This window comes from Papilio polytes, unplaced genomic scaffold (assembly GCF_000836215.1).
Source record: "Papilio polytes unplaced genomic scaffold, Ppol_1.0 DF822845.1, whole genome shotgun sequence".
NCBI classification, from domain to species: domain Eukaryota; kingdom Metazoa; phylum Arthropoda; class Insecta; order Lepidoptera; family Papilionidae; genus Papilio; species Papilio polytes.
The window spans coordinates 5022385-5043295 of NW_013526359.1; the positions used below are offsets into that span (position 1 = coordinate 5022385).

At 33.7% G+C, this 20911-nt stretch overlaps 2 protein-coding genes across 4 annotated transcripts in view; both read right to left on the reverse strand.

Annotated features, from left to right (window-relative positions):
* Positions 1 to 2120: 2120 nt before the first annotated feature.
* Positions 2121 to 8756, reverse strand: LOC106105595 (Hermansky-Pudlak syndrome 5 protein homolog). Its single transcript, XM_013286001.1, has 5 exons — positions 8599 to 8756; positions 7492 to 7602; positions 6555 to 6791; positions 3959 to 6175; positions 2121 to 2762 (listed from the first exon to the last, which is right to left on the reverse strand). The coding sequence occupies exons 1-5, from the start codon at positions 8689 to 8691 to the stop codon at positions 2433 to 2435; spliced, it is 2988 nt and encodes a 995-aa protein (XP_013141455.1). The 5' UTR covers positions 8692 to 8756; the 3' UTR covers positions 2121 to 2432.
* Positions 8757 to 10011: 1255 nt separating this feature from the next.
* The window catches only part of LOC106105486 (hemicentin-1-like), a 55701-nt gene continuing 44801 nt past the window's right edge, over positions 10012 to 20911 (reverse strand). For 2 of the 3 annotated variants that reach the window (XM_013285821.1, XM_013285819.1), the window contains exons 2-17: positions 19703 to 19932; positions 19003 to 19137; positions 18305 to 18391; positions 17864 to 17992; positions 17502 to 17667; positions 16936 to 17111; positions 16323 to 16392; positions 15887 to 16047; positions 14507 to 14678; positions 13883 to 14131; positions 13470 to 13542; positions 12822 to 13024; positions 11868 to 12045; positions 11102 to 11196; positions 10418 to 10571; positions 10013 to 10204 (exon numbers count right to left, since the gene is read on the reverse strand). In XM_013285821.1, the coding sequence (XP_013141275.1) occupies positions 10081 to 10204; positions 10418 to 10571; positions 11102 to 11196; positions 11868 to 12045; positions 12822 to 13024; positions 13470 to 13542; positions 13883 to 14131; positions 14507 to 14678; positions 15887 to 16047; positions 16323 to 16392; positions 16936 to 17111; positions 17502 to 17667; positions 17864 to 17992; positions 18305 to 18391; positions 19003 to 19137; positions 19703 to 19834 (2304 nt within the window). In that variant the 5' untranslated portion in view covers positions 19835 to 19932 and the 3' untranslated portion in view covers positions 10013 to 10080. Of the gene's footprint in view, positions 10205 to 10417; positions 10572 to 11101; positions 11197 to 11867; positions 12046 to 12821; positions 13025 to 13469; positions 13543 to 13882; positions 14132 to 14506; positions 14679 to 15886; positions 16048 to 16322; positions 16393 to 16935; positions 17112 to 17501; positions 17668 to 17863; positions 17993 to 18304; positions 18392 to 19002; positions 19138 to 19702; positions 19933 to 20212; positions 20507 to 20911 lie in introns of those variants that run through there. The other variant, XM_013285818.1, reaches the window with a different exon arrangement.

Sequence of the window (20911 nt, forward strand, 5' to 3'; positions counted from 1 at the left end):
TCCAATAAAGCAAAGTCACCGCAGATTTCTCACCTTTGCATACAAGAAAAAGCTGTATCAGATGACGGTTCTTCCTTTCGGACTGTCAAGCGCCCCGCTGGCTTTTGCCCGCGTCAGCAAGTGGATTGCAACCTATTTACGGGAAAAAGGTTTCAGAGTTCTAGTTTATTTGGACGACTTCCTATTTGCCCATCAAGATCCGAAAAAATTGGAGAGTCAGTTGCACTTTGCAATCGATCTCCTTCAAAATCTAGGTTGGTGTGTAAACCTAAGAAAATCTGTTCTAAAAGCAACTCAATCAATAGAATTTCTAGGAATTATTTGGAATACTGCCATAAACCAAAAAAGTCTTCCAGCGGCGAAGATAAACCGGATAACAAAAGACCTAGCAGAAGTTATAAAAGCAGGCATGTGGACTTGGCAATCAGGAACAGCACTAATAGGCAGAATAGGATTTGCCTCATTTGTAACTCCACTGGGTCGAATACACTCCCGAAACTTGCAGATAAGCAGTCGCAAACTCTCCCAAGACCAACCCAAACAAAAAGTTGTAGTTTCTACAAAAGCGTTAGCGGAATGCCTCTGGTGGATGCAGAAAATCAAAGCACCGGGTTTGATTTTTCTTCCCGAACCAAGAATACTTGTAACTACAGATGCCTCCAACAAGGGTTGGGGTATCCAGATAAACAATCACCATTTTTCGGGTGTGTGGAAAGACGAACAAGTGAATTGGAACATAAACAGGAAGGAACTCTTTACTGTTCTAATAGCCATAAGCAAATACCAACATATTATCCGAAGTCAGTCAATAATGATACAGTCCGACAACAAAACAGTGGTGTCCTACTTGAGGAATCAGAGTGCGCGGTGCCCTTGGGGGCCTCTTCAGTACCTACCTCCAAAAGCCGGCAAGGGCTTGCTCAGGTCAAGCCTCGGCAAGACCTGAAATAATCGTTTTCTTCCCTTCGGGGTGGAAAACGGTTGTATTATCACCCTGACTATGCAGCCGAAATTGTTATTGCATGTGTGGCACTGCATAACATGCTCATTGATTCGACAAGAACCCCTACAGACCAGGATGCAGGAGTCATTTTGTCCACTGCCCTTCCACAACCAATTGTTGAAAAAGAGCTGGATGTGATAGAGGGGCAGACTGTTAGAGTTAGGCTAATTAATAGGTTTTAGTCTGGTTGAAGAAGCATATTACAATTTTAATAACAAAAAAAGAAAAATTATAAACAGAATTATAAACAAACATATCATTTGTAAAAATATCACACTCTAATAAACGCAGTAATCGACGACCAAGTTTACTTATTCTACCAAAAGTTCGAACTAACTATGGTGCAAAAAACATAATTTTCGAAGGAGCACAACTTTACAACAAATTACCGTCTTCTATTAAAAATGTGAACTCACATAATATATTTAAATCAATGTTATCGCAACATATATTAGAAAATTGTGCAAAATATTTATAATACTGAATATCGGCGACAAGTAAGGTATTATAAATGCAATATTCTCATGTACTTTTGAGAATTAAAGTCTTTAAACCTTAATCAAATCATTAATAAAGGCAAAATTTAAGAAGAATCAGGTAAAGGCCAGGAATACAATTGTACAAAGCCATTATAGATTTGCTACCTTTGAGAAAAAAGGCAATCTTCGGAGGGAAGTTGGAAGAGGAAGAAATAGTTAGTTAACTTTTAGTAGCCATGCCTTTTGAATATGATAGTGTGGTGTCCGCAATGGACATAATTTGTAACAAAGATAAATCTACAGTGACACTGGAGTATGGGAAAAACACATTATTAACCGAAGAGGTACTTCATGTCAAAATATGTGTCCAGATTTATCTCAATTGTCAGGTGCATTAGCTGCAAAGACAGCATATGCCAGGAATGCCAAGCATTATATTAGCCTCTAGAGTATTATTTATGCAAAGTCTGTCACAAAAAGACTTCCAGCACCTTTGTGCTTCTAATGACAACATACATACAACTTTTGTTGTTATTTGAGATCAATTATTTCATTGCTATTGTTAACATTGTGCACCTATTCACGATATTGTATATTAAAAAAATAAGCCAATTTAATTATTTGTCTAAATTGTTATCAAATTAAATGTTTTTTTTTTTGTTAATGTTATGTAGGTGCCTAGAAATTATATTCTAGAACCCTGTAAATATTGGATTCACGCACCACTTTTATTTCATACACCACATTGGCAACGAGGATAAAAATCAGTATGGTTAAGTTGTAAAAGTTGGGAATTTTCTGTTTACTGGTAACTGTTAAAGATCCTTGTAGGTCTATACCATAATTTTATGTGACTAATTCCATTGAGCCAGATAACTTTGTCGTTCTATAAATTCTATTTTTAAACAACTCTAGTAATAAATAACTTAAAAACATTTACGGCATTATTTTTAATGAGAACAAGATGGGCATAATTTTATTTTATTTAAATCTAAACAAGCGCCGTGGAAATTATGACCACATTTAAAAGTCCATAGACCGCCATCTTTTATTAAAACCTCATTCTGTAACGGTAAACCACAAAGAGAACAATCACTTACCCCTTTAAATAATACAATTGTGTTTATTAAGATTTCTTGTAGAGGTATTTCTTCTTCCTTTTTAATAAATAATCTATCTCGAAGTTTCAATCCCCAATGATCAGACATAGCAGCAACTGTCAATGGTAACGCTGTATTTTTTACTTCACCATTTTTAGTGCATTTAAGCAATTTGCATATCTGAAAAAGCAATAAAAAAAAGTTACACACTGTTAAATTAATTCTAAGAGATATCCTTAGTGTGTAATATACTAGTAAAATGTAACAGTAGCTTGTAAATAAACAAGAATATAATAAGTAAGTTGGTGTCTGTTGTCAACAAATTGTTGAGCTGTTTGGCGACATTATTTCTCAAACATTATATACGAGCTGTTGTCCGCGACTTCGTCCGCGTGGTATTAGAAAACATACGAACTATATAAATTACAAAAAGCTACGTATCCCTCGGGAACTGGACATTTCTCTGGGATGAAGCTTATCTCATGTGTACTCCAGACTTTGTTTTATATCTGTGTCAAATTTCAATAAGATATGTTGAATCGTTGCAGAATGATCGAGTGAACATTAAAAAACTAAATTAATGAATCCCACGGGAACCGTAACTATTCCCGGGATAAAAAGTAGCCTATGTGTTCTTCCAGACTATGCTCTAAACCTGGGTCAAATTTCATGGAGATCCGTTCAGCCGTTTAGGCTACAAACGCTAACAAACATCCATCCATATAAACTTTCGCATTTATATTATTAGTAAGAAGTAAGATTTTCTTGTGTAAATAAACAAGTAAATAAAAAAATGTAACTGGCACTAACCTATACATACGTATACTAGAGAAATAGTACAGTATTCCAGTACACTACTATACAGGACAAGAAATGTCGATTCCTTTAACATGGATGATAGTAACTGGCATGATAGTAACTGGCATGCCAGTTAGTGTATACTCATGTCTATTGGTACCAAAGTTTAGATGGATGTATGCATTAATGGTATGGATGGATTGATGTTTGTTAGAGTTTGTAGCTTATACGGCTCAACGGATCTGGATGAAATTTGGCATAGATCTAGGGCATAGTCTGGAAGAACACATAGGCTACTCACTTTTTTTTTAATTCCATGCGGACGGAGCCGCGGGCGAAAGCTAGTGCATGCATAGAAACTATACAAAAATCTTATATATACTAATATTAAAAAGAGAAAAGAATTTTATTTTTGTATGTATTTAAATAACTTTAAAGTACTGGCCTTATTAAAAAAATAACCATTAGCAAACTACGTTATCAGTGAGAAACATAGGGTATTTTTTTTATTGTTTATTGATTTCACGAAGACGAACCGCGAACAATAGCTAGTATTAAGTAAAGTAAAAAATAATTACCTCCAATCTAGATTCTTCAAATTCATAAGAACTGTATATTGTATCGACGAGTTGTGGTACAATTGTGACGTCATACTTCTCATACAAACAGGCCAACAAACAAGAATGGTAGAACTTTATAGTCAGAGAGCCCATGTCTATTAAAGTGCTGTGCTTTTTCATCAATTCAATTGCATTTTTCCCTCCAACTGATTTTATTATCAAAGAACCCAAATCATCCCAACTTAGCATAGCTTTAACTGATATATGATCGAATTTCTTGTTACAATTTAAACACATATTTGCGTGTAAAACTGCATACAATTGGATCGCACGGTCCCACGTGTCTAACGTAAATTGTGGCAAGAAAGAATGTAAGAGAGATTCATCTAACATTTGCAGTAAAATTCTTAAAACATTCAACAAATCTTCATTCCTTCGTAGATATAAAATCTTTCTCCACAAATATGGCATCTTTTTACAAATCTCATAGCATTGTTCTTTAGTTTGACACGACCATTGCCTTTCTATAAACTCATCAATCAATTCCGAGTAAACTGGTATCTCATTGGTTCTAGCAAATGGTAAAGGAAAACCGCATTCACAACCAACATTCGACAGTTTACGTGATTTCACATTTATTGATATGCAGGAATCTACGAAATATTTGTATAATACTTCATCATTTATAATAGCATCTAATAAATCGCATTTGTTCGTTGAAAGGCATAAATATGTTAGAAAAATATCATTAGGAACGAATTTTGATTCATCTACAGCCCCTACTGATATACAATATTGCTCCAAAGAAATCATTAGTTCATAAACTTCACTAATATCACAGGCTTTACTTTCAATTAGAGAGGTTAAATTCGTTTTCTCCATTTCCTTATTAACTAAGCTTAATCTATGATATTGATAAAGCGACCTGCTTATTCTATCACTGTCTGTTGTATTATTGTCAATTTCTATGGTTTTATGACTAGAATCTTTAAAAACGATATCCTCGTCCAATAGTAATGGATGTTCCGTTAAATCTTCAGGAATTATCTTTCTTGGAATTATTTCTTGTACATTCTTTAATGGTACTTCTTGTATACTTTGTCTTTCTGAATTAAATTGTTTAACTTTTTCTTCTATGTCTTCCCATTTATCTTTTAATATCTTTTTGCTAACTGTTATTTTATCTGATACCGCATTACTAAGACCTTTCAATGCTAGTAAAGGGTCGGGCTGCACTGTATACGTTTCTTCGTTAATATCTGATTTTTCTAAGGTTGTTTGCGCATGATATGTGTTATCAACAACATAAATGCCTGATTTCATTTGAGTCGCGTCACTCAATTTTAAACTATCAAGCTTTTCTAATAAATCTTTAATTCTATCCAATGATCCATTGCTTAATTTGTCCTTCAATCCAACTAAAATATGCAACTTCGGTGGAACACTTGATAGCAAATAATCATGATACAAAGCACATAAATCCGCACATAGTGTATATTTTTCATCTAAATAACATTGAATTAAAAACTTATGCAGTTTCATAAATCTTGTACAAATCAGAGATCCATTACTGAGCCAAATGTATAACAAATCATGGTATATCTTGCAATCTATAATATTATCATATTTATCAAACCATAAAGTATCATCTAAATTATGAACATTTAAAAAATATAAAGCTTGTCTATTGAAAGAGAATATGGCACCATTTATAGAGTATAGTTTGGGAAAAATTACAGATTGTCCGTTACTATTTTCATCTGAACTTTCAATTGTGATGTTTTCATTATTAAAAGAATCTGTTGTGACTTTCATTGGTTGTTTAGCTAAAACTTGTTTAAACTGATGGGTTCTCCGCACCATACCATCAACTGTCGCTTCCCATAATCTAGAAGATGGTCTAGCGCAATATATGAGGGTGTTTGAAAATTGCTCTCCGACAGTAAAACCTAATTCTCCATCAACAATACTATATTTCTTTACTTCAGTATAATCTTGTTGACTGTTCTCTAGTTCTCCGTTCAAATTAGCTTTATCTTTTGTTACAAAACAAGCACCAAATTCACCATCTCTAAGTTTTTGTCCAATCTGTCTGTATTGCTCTTGAACAATATTACAAATATAACAGCGACTGAGAGTTGATACAAGTAACATACAATCTTTGGCGTCCAATTGACAAATTCTCGAATCGAGACATAAAATTATTTGAGACGAGCTTTGAAATATTGTTTTAGCCTGTAATTGAGAGAAAAATATATGTTAAAACTCAAAAGCAACGAATTTCTACTGCACCGACTCAATATATTGTAAAATTTATTAAATTAAGAAGACATTTAAACTTTCAAAATTTTTCTTGAATTTTAGAGGCTTTGCCATTACATTTTAATTATACTTAGACAATATTCCAAACAGTATTATAAAGTAACATTATATATAATAAACATCAATCATCAATATTCAAAGATTGAAACTTGTGTCAAATCTAACTGTATTTTATAGTAATGAAGTAGGTCAAAGAATGGTACTTTAACTAAGGTATTGTATAGTCTTAATATTAAAGATAATATCAAAACTATAAAACATGCATTATTTATTAATGTTATAAAAAACTTACAATGAAACTTTGTAATTGAAGCACTGATACTCTTCCAACATCATCACCAGTAAAAAGCATGTTCCCGCACCAAACCATCGCTGTGATTTCGTTGCCATGGTGATCCTTAGAGGTCGCAGAGGAATGCCCTCCGCTGAGAGTTTGATCACAACCAGTGACGGTAACTGTGCCTTTCCCATTTGCAAATCCAATATGTTTTTCATCAGGTGATATTGTTAAGCGAGTTATTGGACCATCCTGAAAATGTTACAAGACAATAACAATCAGACTTATCTAATACCAGATATTCAGTAGAAATAGAAAAAGATGTTTGAGTGAATTGGGAGAGTTTTATTGCAATAACCTATATTAATATATTATTTCATTATTATAAATGTAAAAGTTAAAGTGGATAGATGTTTGTTACTATGTATATCTAGAATGGCTTAATCAATCTCACTAAAATTTGGCATAGATGTTAAACAGACTGAAAGAACACAATTTTTTTAATTCCGCAGACAAAGTAGCAGGCAACAGCTAGTAATACTATGAAGAAAGATTTACATTTTTAATCGACTTTATCAATTTATCTCATTTTTTAAATGTAATTAAAATAAAAACTACTGAACTGATTTCAGAAATTCTTTAATCATTAGAAAGTTACGTTATTACTGGATAACATAGGTTACATTTGTATTAAAAGAAATTATTGTATTGATGTGGACAAAGCCATAGAAGGCCAGTCATAGAGTAAAACAATATAAGAATAAGTATAAAAGGCATAAATTGAAATGTCATATATTTCAGACATTGATATCCTACAAGTGATGGGATCCATTTTTTTTTTGTGAAGTAAGCAAACAAACTTCATGAACATTGAGGCAATCAAAATGGCCACTGCAAATGATCAAATTATACAAAAGGATGAGAGATAAAACTAATTAAACATTGTACAAACCTTATTTGGTATAAGCTGAACAAATTCACAGGGACTTCTGTTATACACATAGATACCTCCACTTGTTGCACCAAACGCTATCAATGATTTTGACACATCAAAACATGTAAACTGAAAAATAATTAAAATACAATTATTTACAATTTACAAATAACCAAAATAAGGTTAAATGTGGATGGCTACACAGGTGATAGACAGAAGAAAGCATAGATGGATTGTGTCAAAAAGGATATGCTTAAGTGAGTGAATTCAGACTGCTGATAGAGATGTAAGTATGAAAGAGGAGTACTGTGCTGACCTTCTGCAATGGCAAGAGTAGGTTGATGATAGCAAAAATACTTCCACTTACTATGTAAATTATCTATATTAATATTATAAAGAGGAAACATTTGCACTTTTGGATTTTTGCATTTTTTTGATTCATACAAAAACTGGGCTGATTTAAAAAAATATTTAATTAATTTATCTGGCATAGGATACATTTTATTATTACTAATGTTTAGGAACTATTGATAAACAGCGTATTTCTAGAGCCCGGCGTTAAATAATCACAATGTTTTAATTTTTCTCATGAAGAAATTGTAAATCTTCAAAAGTTCTACTGTAATGTCCATGGTGGATTTTATCTTTAATTAAAAACCACATGCTATTTACATTGTTGTTTTATTGCTTTCAATATAAATCCTTATCCAAATAAATGTCTTTATTATCAGGAGAATTTAAATTAGAATAAATTTGTCCTTTTCAGTATCTAAATTGGTCAAATACTTTAGAAGATATCGCCAACACAAACGATAAGGATAACCGAAAAATTTGGAATTTTGCATCAGTAGATTTCTGTTAATACGTAGATTACTACTAAGTTAATACGTATTAAGAAGGCTTAATAGTAATGGTTGAAAAAAAAAGGGCAAACGTAGGTCTTGAACTTTTAAACATCACGCGGACGAAGTCGTGGACAACAGCTAGTAAGTTTATAAATAGATATAAAGAAAAAAAACGATACAATAACATCAAGAGAACAATTTTAGTATAGTTTGAAATCTACCGAATACAATCCTGAGATGTCTTTTAGCAATTTTTGATATTTTGCCAATAATTACCTACCTTAATACGATGCACATTTTTTAATGGGTAATTTATAACATCTGTAATATCAGGAAGTTCTTGAAGTATATACGGAGGAAATTTACAAGTCATGTTTTACTTGCATTTTCTTTTCAAAATTCACAATAACATTATTTTAAACAAAATAAAACATTAAATTATCTTGTCACTTTCATAACCTAAACTTGAATGCATGACAGAATGTAACATAGAGCATAAACTAGAGTACACAATGTGCGGGTTACACCTGGCCAGTACAGTTAACAGATAGCTTGGGCGTGGTTAGGAATGACTAAACTGTCTATCAACTGGCACCACCACTGGAACCACATGTTGCTCATTTAACAGAAGTATTATTTGGACTGCGAATCAGGAAATGAGCGCCGTTTTTAGATATGTGGTTTTTAATCTGTCAACATTTTTCAATGTACATTTTTGCGATTTTTGAATAAGAATGTTTTCTGTAAGACCGGAATGACTATGGCGAAAATAAAAAAAAGCATTCCGATGTCGGAATGCATTTACACTTGTAAAAAAAATAAATTGACTGAAGGGTAACTTAATGTGGGATTTTGGGGTTATAAAATTAGTGGTAAAAAAAAATCAACTGCTACCTGGATCTCATTGTTACTGAAGTCTTAAAGTCTTGAAGTCCTGAGTCCAAGGTTATTAGGCTGGCTTAATGTGGAAAAGCAACGCCAATACAGTTCTGCCACAATACTTACCAACTGCACTGGTCCAGTGTGATCTACGTATCACTGGCGCCAGATTTTGTTTAAAAAAGCTAATATAAGCCAAGTAAAAGCTAGATTAAAAGCAGTCCAGTTGTTGAGCGCTACTGTCCAACTGTTCTAGTGTGGACCAGACATCAAAGAGCAAGTAATGAAAAAATACTAAAGAAAATCTACGGTTTTCAACAACAGTCGAAAAATACTGAAACACTTAAAATTCACAGCTGCGGGTATTACAATTTAATATCGACTTTTGCAAAATGAAAGTCAACATTTTTAATATTTCCTTAATCCATGTACAGGTGTTTACTTATAAGCGTAAGTGACCGTTTTAACTGTAGGTCGAACTGTGCAGTTAAAACTGAATGTAGGGGCTTTAAGAAAGTAACAAAAAAAGTATCATCATCACCAGCTCATTATATGTCCTCACCGAGGGGCTCGGAACCTACCCTAAAATAGGGTGACTAGGCCATCGTCAACCACGCTGGCCCACTGCGGGTTGGTTGACTTCACACATATCTTTGAATTTCTTCCCCGATATGTGCAGGTTGCATCACGATGTTTTAAATCACAAAAAAAGTATATAATATGGAATTATTAGTAGCCATAAAAGTAAAGTAGTTTTTAATTTTTAGGGTGAGATACATTTAATGAATGTTATAAACATCTTATGAATAGAATTTAATACAGACAGAGCAAGTAAAAAATTGTATTAAACATTATAAGCCACTATTATTATTCAATGTTAGCATTATAACATTTTAAGATCAATTTTAATCGTATCAGAACCTGCCGCGTTTTCAGCCAAACAAATGTACGATCCTTCGTGCGATTTTGATACATTTTCTAAAGTGAGGTCATTTATGGAATTTCCCCTGAAATAAAAGGTAAAATACATCATTTCTATTTTTTTTATTTATTTTATCCTAAAGGCCTGTCCCAACAAATTGTCAATTGTCTTATAACAATCCAACATGTTAAACATGTGATTTTGTTTTCTTATCTGACAGTGGCGTCGTTTTCAAGTTATATGAGCCTGTATCAGCCAGTCTTGGGACAGGTCCATAGTAAACTAAATCATCATTTACCTTGACAAAGTCGTGAGAGTTGAATTAAGTGCTATAAATTCCCATTTAGTCGTAGGGAGAGGATAACCGAAGTGCACATTACACTGTAATGTTACCGTTTCACCAGCTCTGATCATTATTACTTTGCGTGGCGGTGGATCAATATACGGAGAGACTGAAAAAAAAAATTACCTTAAGTCGACTTATCTACTATTAACCTGTCGTTACGACCGGGTCATGGGCGGAGTGTTTCGCGTGTACAATTTTATCCATCGCCTACAACAACTCTTTTAATATACTAAGCTGTATTGTTTTAACCACTTTCTTGAAATTTCATTGTTTTTCAGAGTATTTTTATAAGTATTTCTATGGTACATTCGCGGAAATCCGCGGAGTTCCACTTTAGAAAAAATTGCCTTGTCCAATGCAACAAGACAAACTCCGCCACATCCTAGAAATCAACTAATAAACACAGTTAGTGCAAACGAAGGGATTATAGTTAATAAAAAAATAAATAGCCGTGTATCAGTAACCGACTTTTTTCGTACAGATATATTTATAAGCTGAGTTGCATTGATTATTCCTTCTCGTCGCCTTTTATGTGTTCAAACTATTGCAGCTCTTAAATTGGAACACGGTCAGTTTCCCCGACTGTACATTGAAAAGCGTTTGACGCTTATATTTTTCATATTGTCACAAACTCACCCAAAACATTCAGTGTTACAATTCGTTCCGCCCTTCCTAAAGAGTTCTCTGCGATGCAATAATAGTTTCCTGAGTCTGTGGATAATGCTCTAAACCTAAAAACCAATTATTATAACTATCGTATTCAATAAATAAACTAACGACCTCATAGTTACAGATAGGAAGGTTTTTTTATAATATAAGGTGGCAAACGAGCAAGGGGCCACCTGAATCCACCGAAATGGCAAGCGACCGCTGTCCATAAATATCCGCAATTGCAGATGCGTTTCCTACCCTTAAATGACGGTGGAGGATACGCATATAAAAAGGCCATTTCCCTTTCCTATGTGTCTCCTCCACCGTCAAATCCACTTTTCCTTCCCATCCTCTCTTAAGGAAAGAAAAGGGAAAGGGACTAAAATTAGGCCTACGGCATCACACTCATCAGACGAAACGCGGTATTGCTTCCATTTCACGCCTGTTTTCAGTGTGGTATTTTAAATTATTTCTTAGGCTAAATCATCATCAACTTGTTCTTCTCGGATGGTCGGCACAGTATCTACTCTTCCATATATTTCTATCGGCCGTCATAATTGAATTCACTCCCTTTATAAGCATATCCCCTTTACAAAACCCATCCATAATTCGGTCCTGTACCTTTGTAGCCATCTACATTCAAACTTAACACTTTCTGGTTTATGTCTGCATCGTCTCGTCGTATAACATGTCCGTACCACGCTAACCATAGACTAAATAAATAAGTGTATTAAATTTGAATATCAACTACCTGAGAGTGTTCCACTCATCCGTTTCGTGTCTACTATCAAGAGGTATGACAACATTATTTTGTTTCTTTTCCCATCTTACATCCGCTTTTGGTATAGCATCGACTTCGCAAGCTAATTCAACATCTTCGTCTCGTTTTACTGTCTTCAATTTATCAGAAAAATTTATTTTCGGTGGATCTAGAAAAATGAAAGCAATAATATAATTTATAAGACGGCTAAAACTCACGTGGGAACTTTCGGTGTAGGCACCGACCAGTTTCAGACCCGTCGGGGGTCCTTCTTCAGGGTGAGTCGTTACCGGATTTATTCGCTATCGCGTCGCGACGGTCACAGACGGTCAGTTTAAGCCGTGTTATAAATTATATAGTATAATGTCTCACGGAAGTTTTAATAAGTTAAAAGCAAAAATGTTTAGCTTAATTGTCATTCAAAATAAAACCTACCTTATCGAATTTCTAATTCCTTTGACTAAACTATCGCATAACTGTTTAGTCGCGCATTGATTCCTATCAGCTTACTTTGTGCGCTCACTACTAGATTTTTACCTGTGCAAACAGTTAAATCGGCTACGAAACAATTGACAACCGACAATCGTACAACAGTTTATTCAAAGATGTACGTCCGCTCTAACCATAAATATATGAAAATTTAGTGACGTGCAATTTGCACCATACCCTTCGTTACCATTTTAATTATTGGATTATTAAAAACTAGCTGTTGCCTTCCACTTCGTGCAATTTTAAGATAAAATGTAGCCTATTATACGTTCGTTTATGTCAGCTACCCTTTAGTGAAAGCCCGGTCTAAATCGGCAGCCGTTTCGGAAATTACCCGGAATATACATGGCTTACGGACAGACAGACAAAAAACAAAATCAGCAAAGCAAATACATCACTCCATTTTTATTATACATATGTGTAGATAATGTGAAATTTAATACTTTTGTTACTCACATTCAACTTTAATAAACAATTCCTTTGAATCCGAACCGAAAATGTTCTTAGCTTCGCATTTGTAGATACCAATATGCTCTGTCTTGATTGACGTGATTTTAAGATGATTTTTTTCAACACTAACCCCTCTAGGGACATCTTCGTAACCATTTTCTGTTTTGAATTTCCAATTCACGTCTGGTACTGGTTCACCTTTGTTAATTCTAAAATTGTAACATACAAGGGAAATGAAAATGGATGTCATATATTTTAATATGGACAATTTGTAATTACAACTTGCAAATTGTAATTGACTAAGAAAGCAAGCTTTTGTAGAAGGGATATTATTCTTACCCGACTGGGTAATTAAACTGAGCACCGTCTTAATCTTAAAATCAAATCTTACTAATCTTACTTCTTAGTATTATATTTTAATATTAGTATTATAAATGCAAAGTTTAGATGGACTGTTATGGATGGATGGATGTTTGTTAAGAGAGAGCCTAAACGGGTGAACAGCTCTTGGTGAAATTTGACATATGTAGACGTAGAGTCTGAAAGAACACATAGAGTTTTTTCCCTACGTGTTTCCACTTTTTTTATAATTTCACGCGGACTAACATGGGGGCGAAAGCTAGTATAATATAATACAATTAATTAGATACTTACGAGCATTCAATATCAACCATATCGTCTAAACGGAACACGAGCTCGGAATCCTTTAATTTTATTTCTGGCAATTCTGTAATGATATTGAAAAAACATTTAATTTATTTACATATTAGAAAAAAAAAACGTTCAGAACGGACGCACACCTTTGATTAAACCATCGCACAACTGTTGTGCGATTGTCGATTGTCTCGAAGCAAATTCAACTTTAGTTGTGCAACTGAAAATCAAGTAGTGTGTGCACGTCCATATAAAAGTGATTTAAGCGAGACTAAACAGTTGTGCGATAGTTTAGTTTCAGGTGTGCGCACTCTCTTACAATACACATAATACGTTTGTACATTTATGAGATTTCATTCTTCTAATGGAAAATTTTTAATCAAAGAAATCGATAAAAATAAATGCCTTCTTACCAATTCCTGATATATCTACTATTGCGGTGTAACTCTTATTTTGAATTTTATTACTAATTTCACATCTGTACTCTCCTGTCAATTGTGGAGTCATGTATTTTAATAAGAGCATACTTTGATCATTTACTATTTCTAAATTGTCTGTATTTTCAACTAACGAATCATTATGATACCATTTTATAGATGCTTCTGGATATGCGTCGACTTTACAAAAAAGTTCACCCTGTGTGGTGTATTCAAATGTAACATCTGGAATAATAATGTTATACAATATTATTCTTTATGGTATATGTTGACGGAAATGTATGAAATCCATCATTGTACATAATTCCTAGGCAATGTATAACTCCTAAAATCGCTTATTGAGAACCCACATATGCTATTTTATTTATAGAAAACATTGTTTTCATGCCTTATTTTGCGATTTAGGAATTCCATACAATTTCTAGCAAATGTGTAAATACCAGGATACGTGTGTATTTAATAATCTTTGAAACATTTTACAAATTGCCAAAACAACTTCGAAACTCTATACTCTTCCTAGACAAAGTATACAATTCCCAGTTATCACACATTTCCGGTAACATATAGATTAAAAAACGACAGTTGTGCTATCTTTCTTACCTTCAGGATATTTTATAACTTCAAATGTTAGTGTTCTATTGACAAAAAGATTCATAGACAAAGTATCTTCACCTTTAGAGGACACGGCGTTACAATTAATTGTACTATTATCGGTCACCTTATTAATATATGCATAGCTTATAAAAACTGAACGTGTCTCGAGTAGAGCATCCTGAAAATAATTCTTGTATACTTTTTAATACTGCAATGAAGTCATGTACAGTGGCGCTATTGCCGACTTTTGCGACATTAACTAATTATTACTTCAGATGTTAATGAACATTTTAAATCGGCTGAAGTCGCGGCGGTCATCTAGTGTTTATTATGCCCTTTACTCATGATCAGTTTTATCTGAACTGTCTGATCGTTTAGAAAAAACTGAGCGTGTATAGCGGGCTTTACATTAAGGAATTCTAAGATACTAGCTGTTTGCGTGCGGATTCATCTGCATGAAATTGTAAAAACTTAATTTTATTGTTTACGTTTGTCAAATTATCAATAGCAAATGTCAAAATGAAATGACATGACACACGTTAGCAATCTTTCATTCTTGATGTTGGTAGCAACTTATGGTCTCGTTCCCACGTTAGGGTTTTTATCCAAAATATTTACACCCTTAGTTTAATGGCGTGAAAATATATAGCCTAAAGCATGACGTAAGTGTAGGGCTTTTTATTAAAAAAGGAATTATTCAAAAATATGCTGTAATTGCTGACATCTTGGGCAACAAAGAAGTGTGTGTTTACGTTTTATTATAATAGTATAGATATAGATTCGTTTTAGCATTATAATGTTTTTAAAATAATTATTAATTATACGAATGACGTATTTGCAACAAATAACTATAGAGATAAGAGTAATTATTAGTAAAAAATAGTAATAAAAGCGCTCGATACTCGATTTTAATTAATTTCTGCACTGCAACTATCAGCTACTACGTTTGTTTTTGAGAAGATAACAACATTGAAATTTCCTGTCCAAAGCCCAACTAATGAAGTTAAAATAAGGAAGTTTTATTTAAAATTGTTATCGTTATTAAGCTATAAAAAGAGTTATATTTTAACTTTTGACATGAAAAACAACTATTATCGATTACCTAATAATGTGTAATTATTATGAGTAAAAACAAATGACAGTCACCTCCGGTGAGATAGGTTAGAGGGATGCCATACGAGCATTGCGTTAACGGCACGAAGTGGTCACTTCACGTTATAACTTATAAAATAATGCCTTAGTTATATACATTTTAAGCTTTTTTACCGTTTGTAATTCACTCAAAGTTTCCATTATTAAATTAACTTATTCAACAAAAGTGTTCCTTCAGATATGAAGCGGAAAACTATTTATTTAAGGTAGCATACGATAATTTAGATTCCATACCTCAGAAGGAAACGTGTTCCCAGTGTCATCGGACCAAGAGATTGTTGGTTTAGGATAGCCGGACACTTTGCAGGCGAGGGTAATGTTAGCCTTGTATTCCACTAACGTAACTTCCGGTTCAATCCATTCTATTTTCGGTTTTTGGATCTGCAGTTCTTGAACTGTAATTACAACACTCATTAAAATAACTACTGACAGTATTAACAAGCTTTTTATTATAATTAAAAGTCAAATATTCCTGTTAAATTAATTGCGTTCTAAACACCATTTATTTATGTAATAAAATACTGGATAATAAGCTCAAAACCTACTCTGGACCGATTTCAAAAATTCATTTATTTAATGTTATAAAATGTTTAAAAACTAAATCGCCAGTACTTGTATTTGTTCAAGCGTACAAGGCCGATAAGAATTGTAAAAACCAATTAAAACCTACTTGGTTTTTGTGGAGTTAGTGTTCCCGTCGATCCTTTTATGATTTGATAGGATTCATCGTGACCGTAAATCTGAAAAACATTAAATTAATACAAGTATATTAAAAAGAAAAGAACATTTAACATCCAAGTTAGTCATGTGGTAAACGGTATCAATAGTCTGTGTACCTGTCACTACGGCCGAATACTGAAACGAAATACAAAAATAACGGTGTTAACTCTATATAAAAATTTACATCTATGATATTGTATGTGGCGCTTACGAAGCGGAGGGTTTAGGATTCCTCAGTATTCGGTCGTGAATCCGCTAAAACATCCCCGTTTCGTCTAACGAGTGTGCTTGTCGGAGTTTTAGTCCTCTTCCCCTTTCCATTTTAGAGCGTGCGCACACCTGCAACTAAACTTTCGCACAACTGTTTAGTCGCGCTTTGATTCCTATGAGATTATATGAAGGTGCGTATACTACTCGATTTTTAGTTGTTCAACTAAAATGAATTGGCAGCGAAACAATCGACAATTCCACAACAGTCTTGCGATAGTTTTATCTCAAGTGTGCGACCGGATAGGCATTAAAATGTAATATTTATTAATCATAATTTAAAATGATATTCTTACTGTAATTTTAAACGATTTCTCGGGTTCAAAGTATTCCCTCGCCGAATATAAACCTAAATTTCTATCTACGATTTGAACATCAATCTTTTTCACATGACGGCCGTCGAATTTTATATAAACCGAGTTTAATTCAATTGATATTTCGGCTACTGCGATGAATATGTAGTTGACGGTAACTGAAAATCACAACACAATTTATTAGTGCAGTTTTCAACAATAACAATTTCAAATAAACTAAAACGTAATAAAACATTTGTTTTGGTTAACCACAAGATACAAAAAATACAGTCGAGGAAATCTGCGTTGTTCCACTTACAGAAATATAGACTGTAACTTTAAGGTGGGACACTGCTATATTACAGAGGGTCGGTGGCTCAGTGGTTTAAGCACTTGATTTGTAATATACAGGTCTTGGGATCGAATCCCACTGTACCAATGTGATCTTCGATTTCATATGTACATAATTTACCCAACGTTCTTACGGTGCAGGAAAACATCGTGATGCCTGCACATATCTTATCATATACTTGGTGTAATTAAACAAGTGAATACAAAGTTAAAGTTACCTGGTAGAGGTAAAGGACTGGTTTCCTTCATGTTCCTCGCCAATTTAGGTGAGAAACCTAATCGAAAACTTACTTCTCTTCTTTTGTAAATTGTCATTAATGATTTCCCTCTGCTGGATATTTTCACATTATATGTTCCAAGTGATGGAGAAATAAATCTTATTACCTGTGCCAAAGATAAAACAATTAGAAATAATTCTACCATTTTCATTTTAATATTATAACGTAAAAATCATAGATATAACATTAATAACAGATCAATTTAATGAAATGTTATTGATTACTTTTACTTCGTAACAGAAATATAGATATATTTCTGTTGCCCTGTTGTTCTATATATATTTCTCAGATGAGAAACTCACCTTGGAATGCAATGTGTTAACTATTCTGTCTATTGGAGGAGTTTCGCCATTTTCGTCTATTATTTCTACATTAAGATACTCGCCAGTGACTACCATAACCAAGTATTTTGTGTAAGCATCGACTGAAATCTGTAAAAAATATTTATTACCACACATAAAGAGTATATTTCCTCCTTTCTATGCGTCTCCTCCACCGTCAAAGCCACTTTCCCTTCCCATCCTTACCGTATAAGAAAAAGATGGGAAGGGAAAGGCTAAAATTAGACCTCCGCCACCACACTCATCAAACGCAGAACTGCTTCCACTTCACGCCTGTTTTCTGTGTGGTAGTATTACACTGGGCGATCCGGCACATTCGTCCAAAGATTTTAAAGCGGGCTCTACCACTGTTAATAATAACTTGAAATATAGATAAATCAACATTTAAAAAATATCACTCACTGTAAATTGATCTCGTCCAAACGATGTTTTATTAGCAACAATCTCAGTCCAATCTGTTTTCATTATTTCTTTCATCATTCTAAATACCTGAAAGGTTACAAATTATGAATATCATTTTGAATGATTCAATAAAGAAATAAACGCCTAAATGTAGCTAATAGCTTTCGTCCGCGACTCCGTCCGCGTGGAATTAATATAGCCTATGTTACTCACAGACTTCCTTTCAAACGGTGAAAAAATTTTAAAATCGGTATAAACAAACAAAGTTTTCCTCTTTATAATATTAGTATAGATGATAAAGTGAGTGTCTAAGTTGCAGTATGCAAATTTTATTTTATTTTTACATGTATCAAATTATCAATAGCAAATGTCAAAATGACAAACCATGGCAACCTTGCTTTCTTAATGTTGGCAGCTTGCAGTTTATGGTCCCTTTCCCACATGAAGGTTTTTTTCCAATTTGTTTATCCCCCAAGTTTAATAGCGTAAAAACATATAGCCTAAAGCGTGTGGCAAGTGAAGGGCTTTTTATTAAAGAAAGGATTATTTAAAAAATAAACTGTGATTGCTGACATCCTACGCCACGAAGTAGTGTGTATTTACGCTTTATTTATTTAGTATAGAAGTATAGCTGATCCTAATTCTGAATACATACAAGAGTAATGTCAACGATTTTAATAACATGAAACACTTTTTACCTGTCGAAAGGTATACAATTGAAGTTTTACAACTGAACCGGAACAGGATCTCGCAATGTCGAAGTATGCATCTATAGTACCCACCACAGACTTGGTACCACTTTGTACACATTCTCCACTGAGAAATATTATGACCTGGAAAATAAAACAATTAGTGTAGACCCTGAATTTGGCAGTACACACCTTAATTTCCAACTGAACAGTAGGACAGTGCAGGTAATTCATATTTTTTATATAATATAAAAAGGCAAACGAACAAGCAGCCACCTGAATCCACCGAAATGGAAAGCGACGGCTGCCCATAAACATCCGCAATTGCAGACGCACATAAAGAGGACATTTCCCCTTCCTATGCGTCTACTCCACCGTCAAATCCACAATTCCTTCCCATTCTTTCATCTCAAGAAAAGGGTGGAAAAGAAAAGACGGGGGAACTTGTGAGACGAAAAACGAATTGCTTCCACTTCACGCCTGTTTTCTCTGTAGCCGTGGTGGAACCGGGCGAGCCGGTTCATTCGTGCGAAGATGTTAAAGCGGGCTCAACCACTGTTGAGTTCAAGACGGGAAAATTCTGACTGTGTACAATTCTTAGTTTTCCATACACACGTTCTTTTTAACTGCACAATCCTACTATTAAGTTGAAACAAAGTGTGTAGCGTGCTTAACACTGAATGCTGCCGCACCTAAAAGTAAATATTACCTGACTGTTTGTGGTTCGGCATAAATTTTCAACAGAGTTTAATTTGTTGTTAATGCTTGCATAACCATCGGTGAATACAAATATAATTGAATTTGGTTTGCTGATTGTCAATGCTCGCTCTATCGCGGGCATAGAATTCTCAGGACATTCATTGCCACCACCGACTTCTACTAAATTTATTACATCAACCAATTTGCTAGGTGTTTGGTAAACAAAAGAAGGACCAAAGCCTGAAATAATTAAGGTTTTATGATTACAATAATTTAATAGAACAAGGTGATGATCTAGGTTAGGTGTAGTGGTAGCTACCATTGATTTTATTTTTTAAAGTATTTAATAGTATACAACAAGATTGCCTGATTGTCACTGTAAACGTAGTAACAGCTGTCACGAGTTAGAAGGTTGCTAAACCGTTGGTTATTGATTGGTCGAGAGAACGTAAGTTCAGAAAAAAGAATATTTTTTCAAACATCTTCTGCCAAACACACCTAAAAAGTCGTACTGACTTACCGGGATCCTCGAAAGGTAACAGAATATAATTATCTATATCAAACAATGGAACTTTCACAACAGATTCAATGTTTGATTTTAAAATATCGATTTCTTCCCGCATCGATATTGTAGTATCTAATACTATAGTGAAACTCCTTTTACCATATTCATTAGCTGTTACGAAAGCTGACAAATATAACACGAAAAATATTAACATTTTTAGTACGTTCCGCATTTGCAAATGAGACGAAGTACAAACTTGTAAAGGATGACATAGTTATACTTGACTATAAATCTAACATCACAGGAGCACTTAAGGGGAAGATGCAATGGAATTGATGTTATTTAAATTTTGCGTTGGTTTTATCTAATTTTAAAACGAAATGTGTTATTTCTTTTAAATCCCTTATTTATTTTTGTTTATCGAAATATTCTACTATCATAACTGTTACTATGTAGGATTACTGTCTCTATTTATTTAAATAAAATGAGCGTGATGACAATATGATTTAATTCGTATTTTGGACGTACACCCGAAGTGAGTAAGAGTTAATTGCTAAAGAGGATGTGGGTTATTTGTTGACACTCATTACTGATATCACAATATATTACGCATTGTTCTTTTTTCCTTATTGCCTGATTGTTCTATCCTTTTACTATGTGTTGTCCGCCACTTCGTGTGCGCGGGATAAAAATAAATAATAAGTTAGCGTTCTC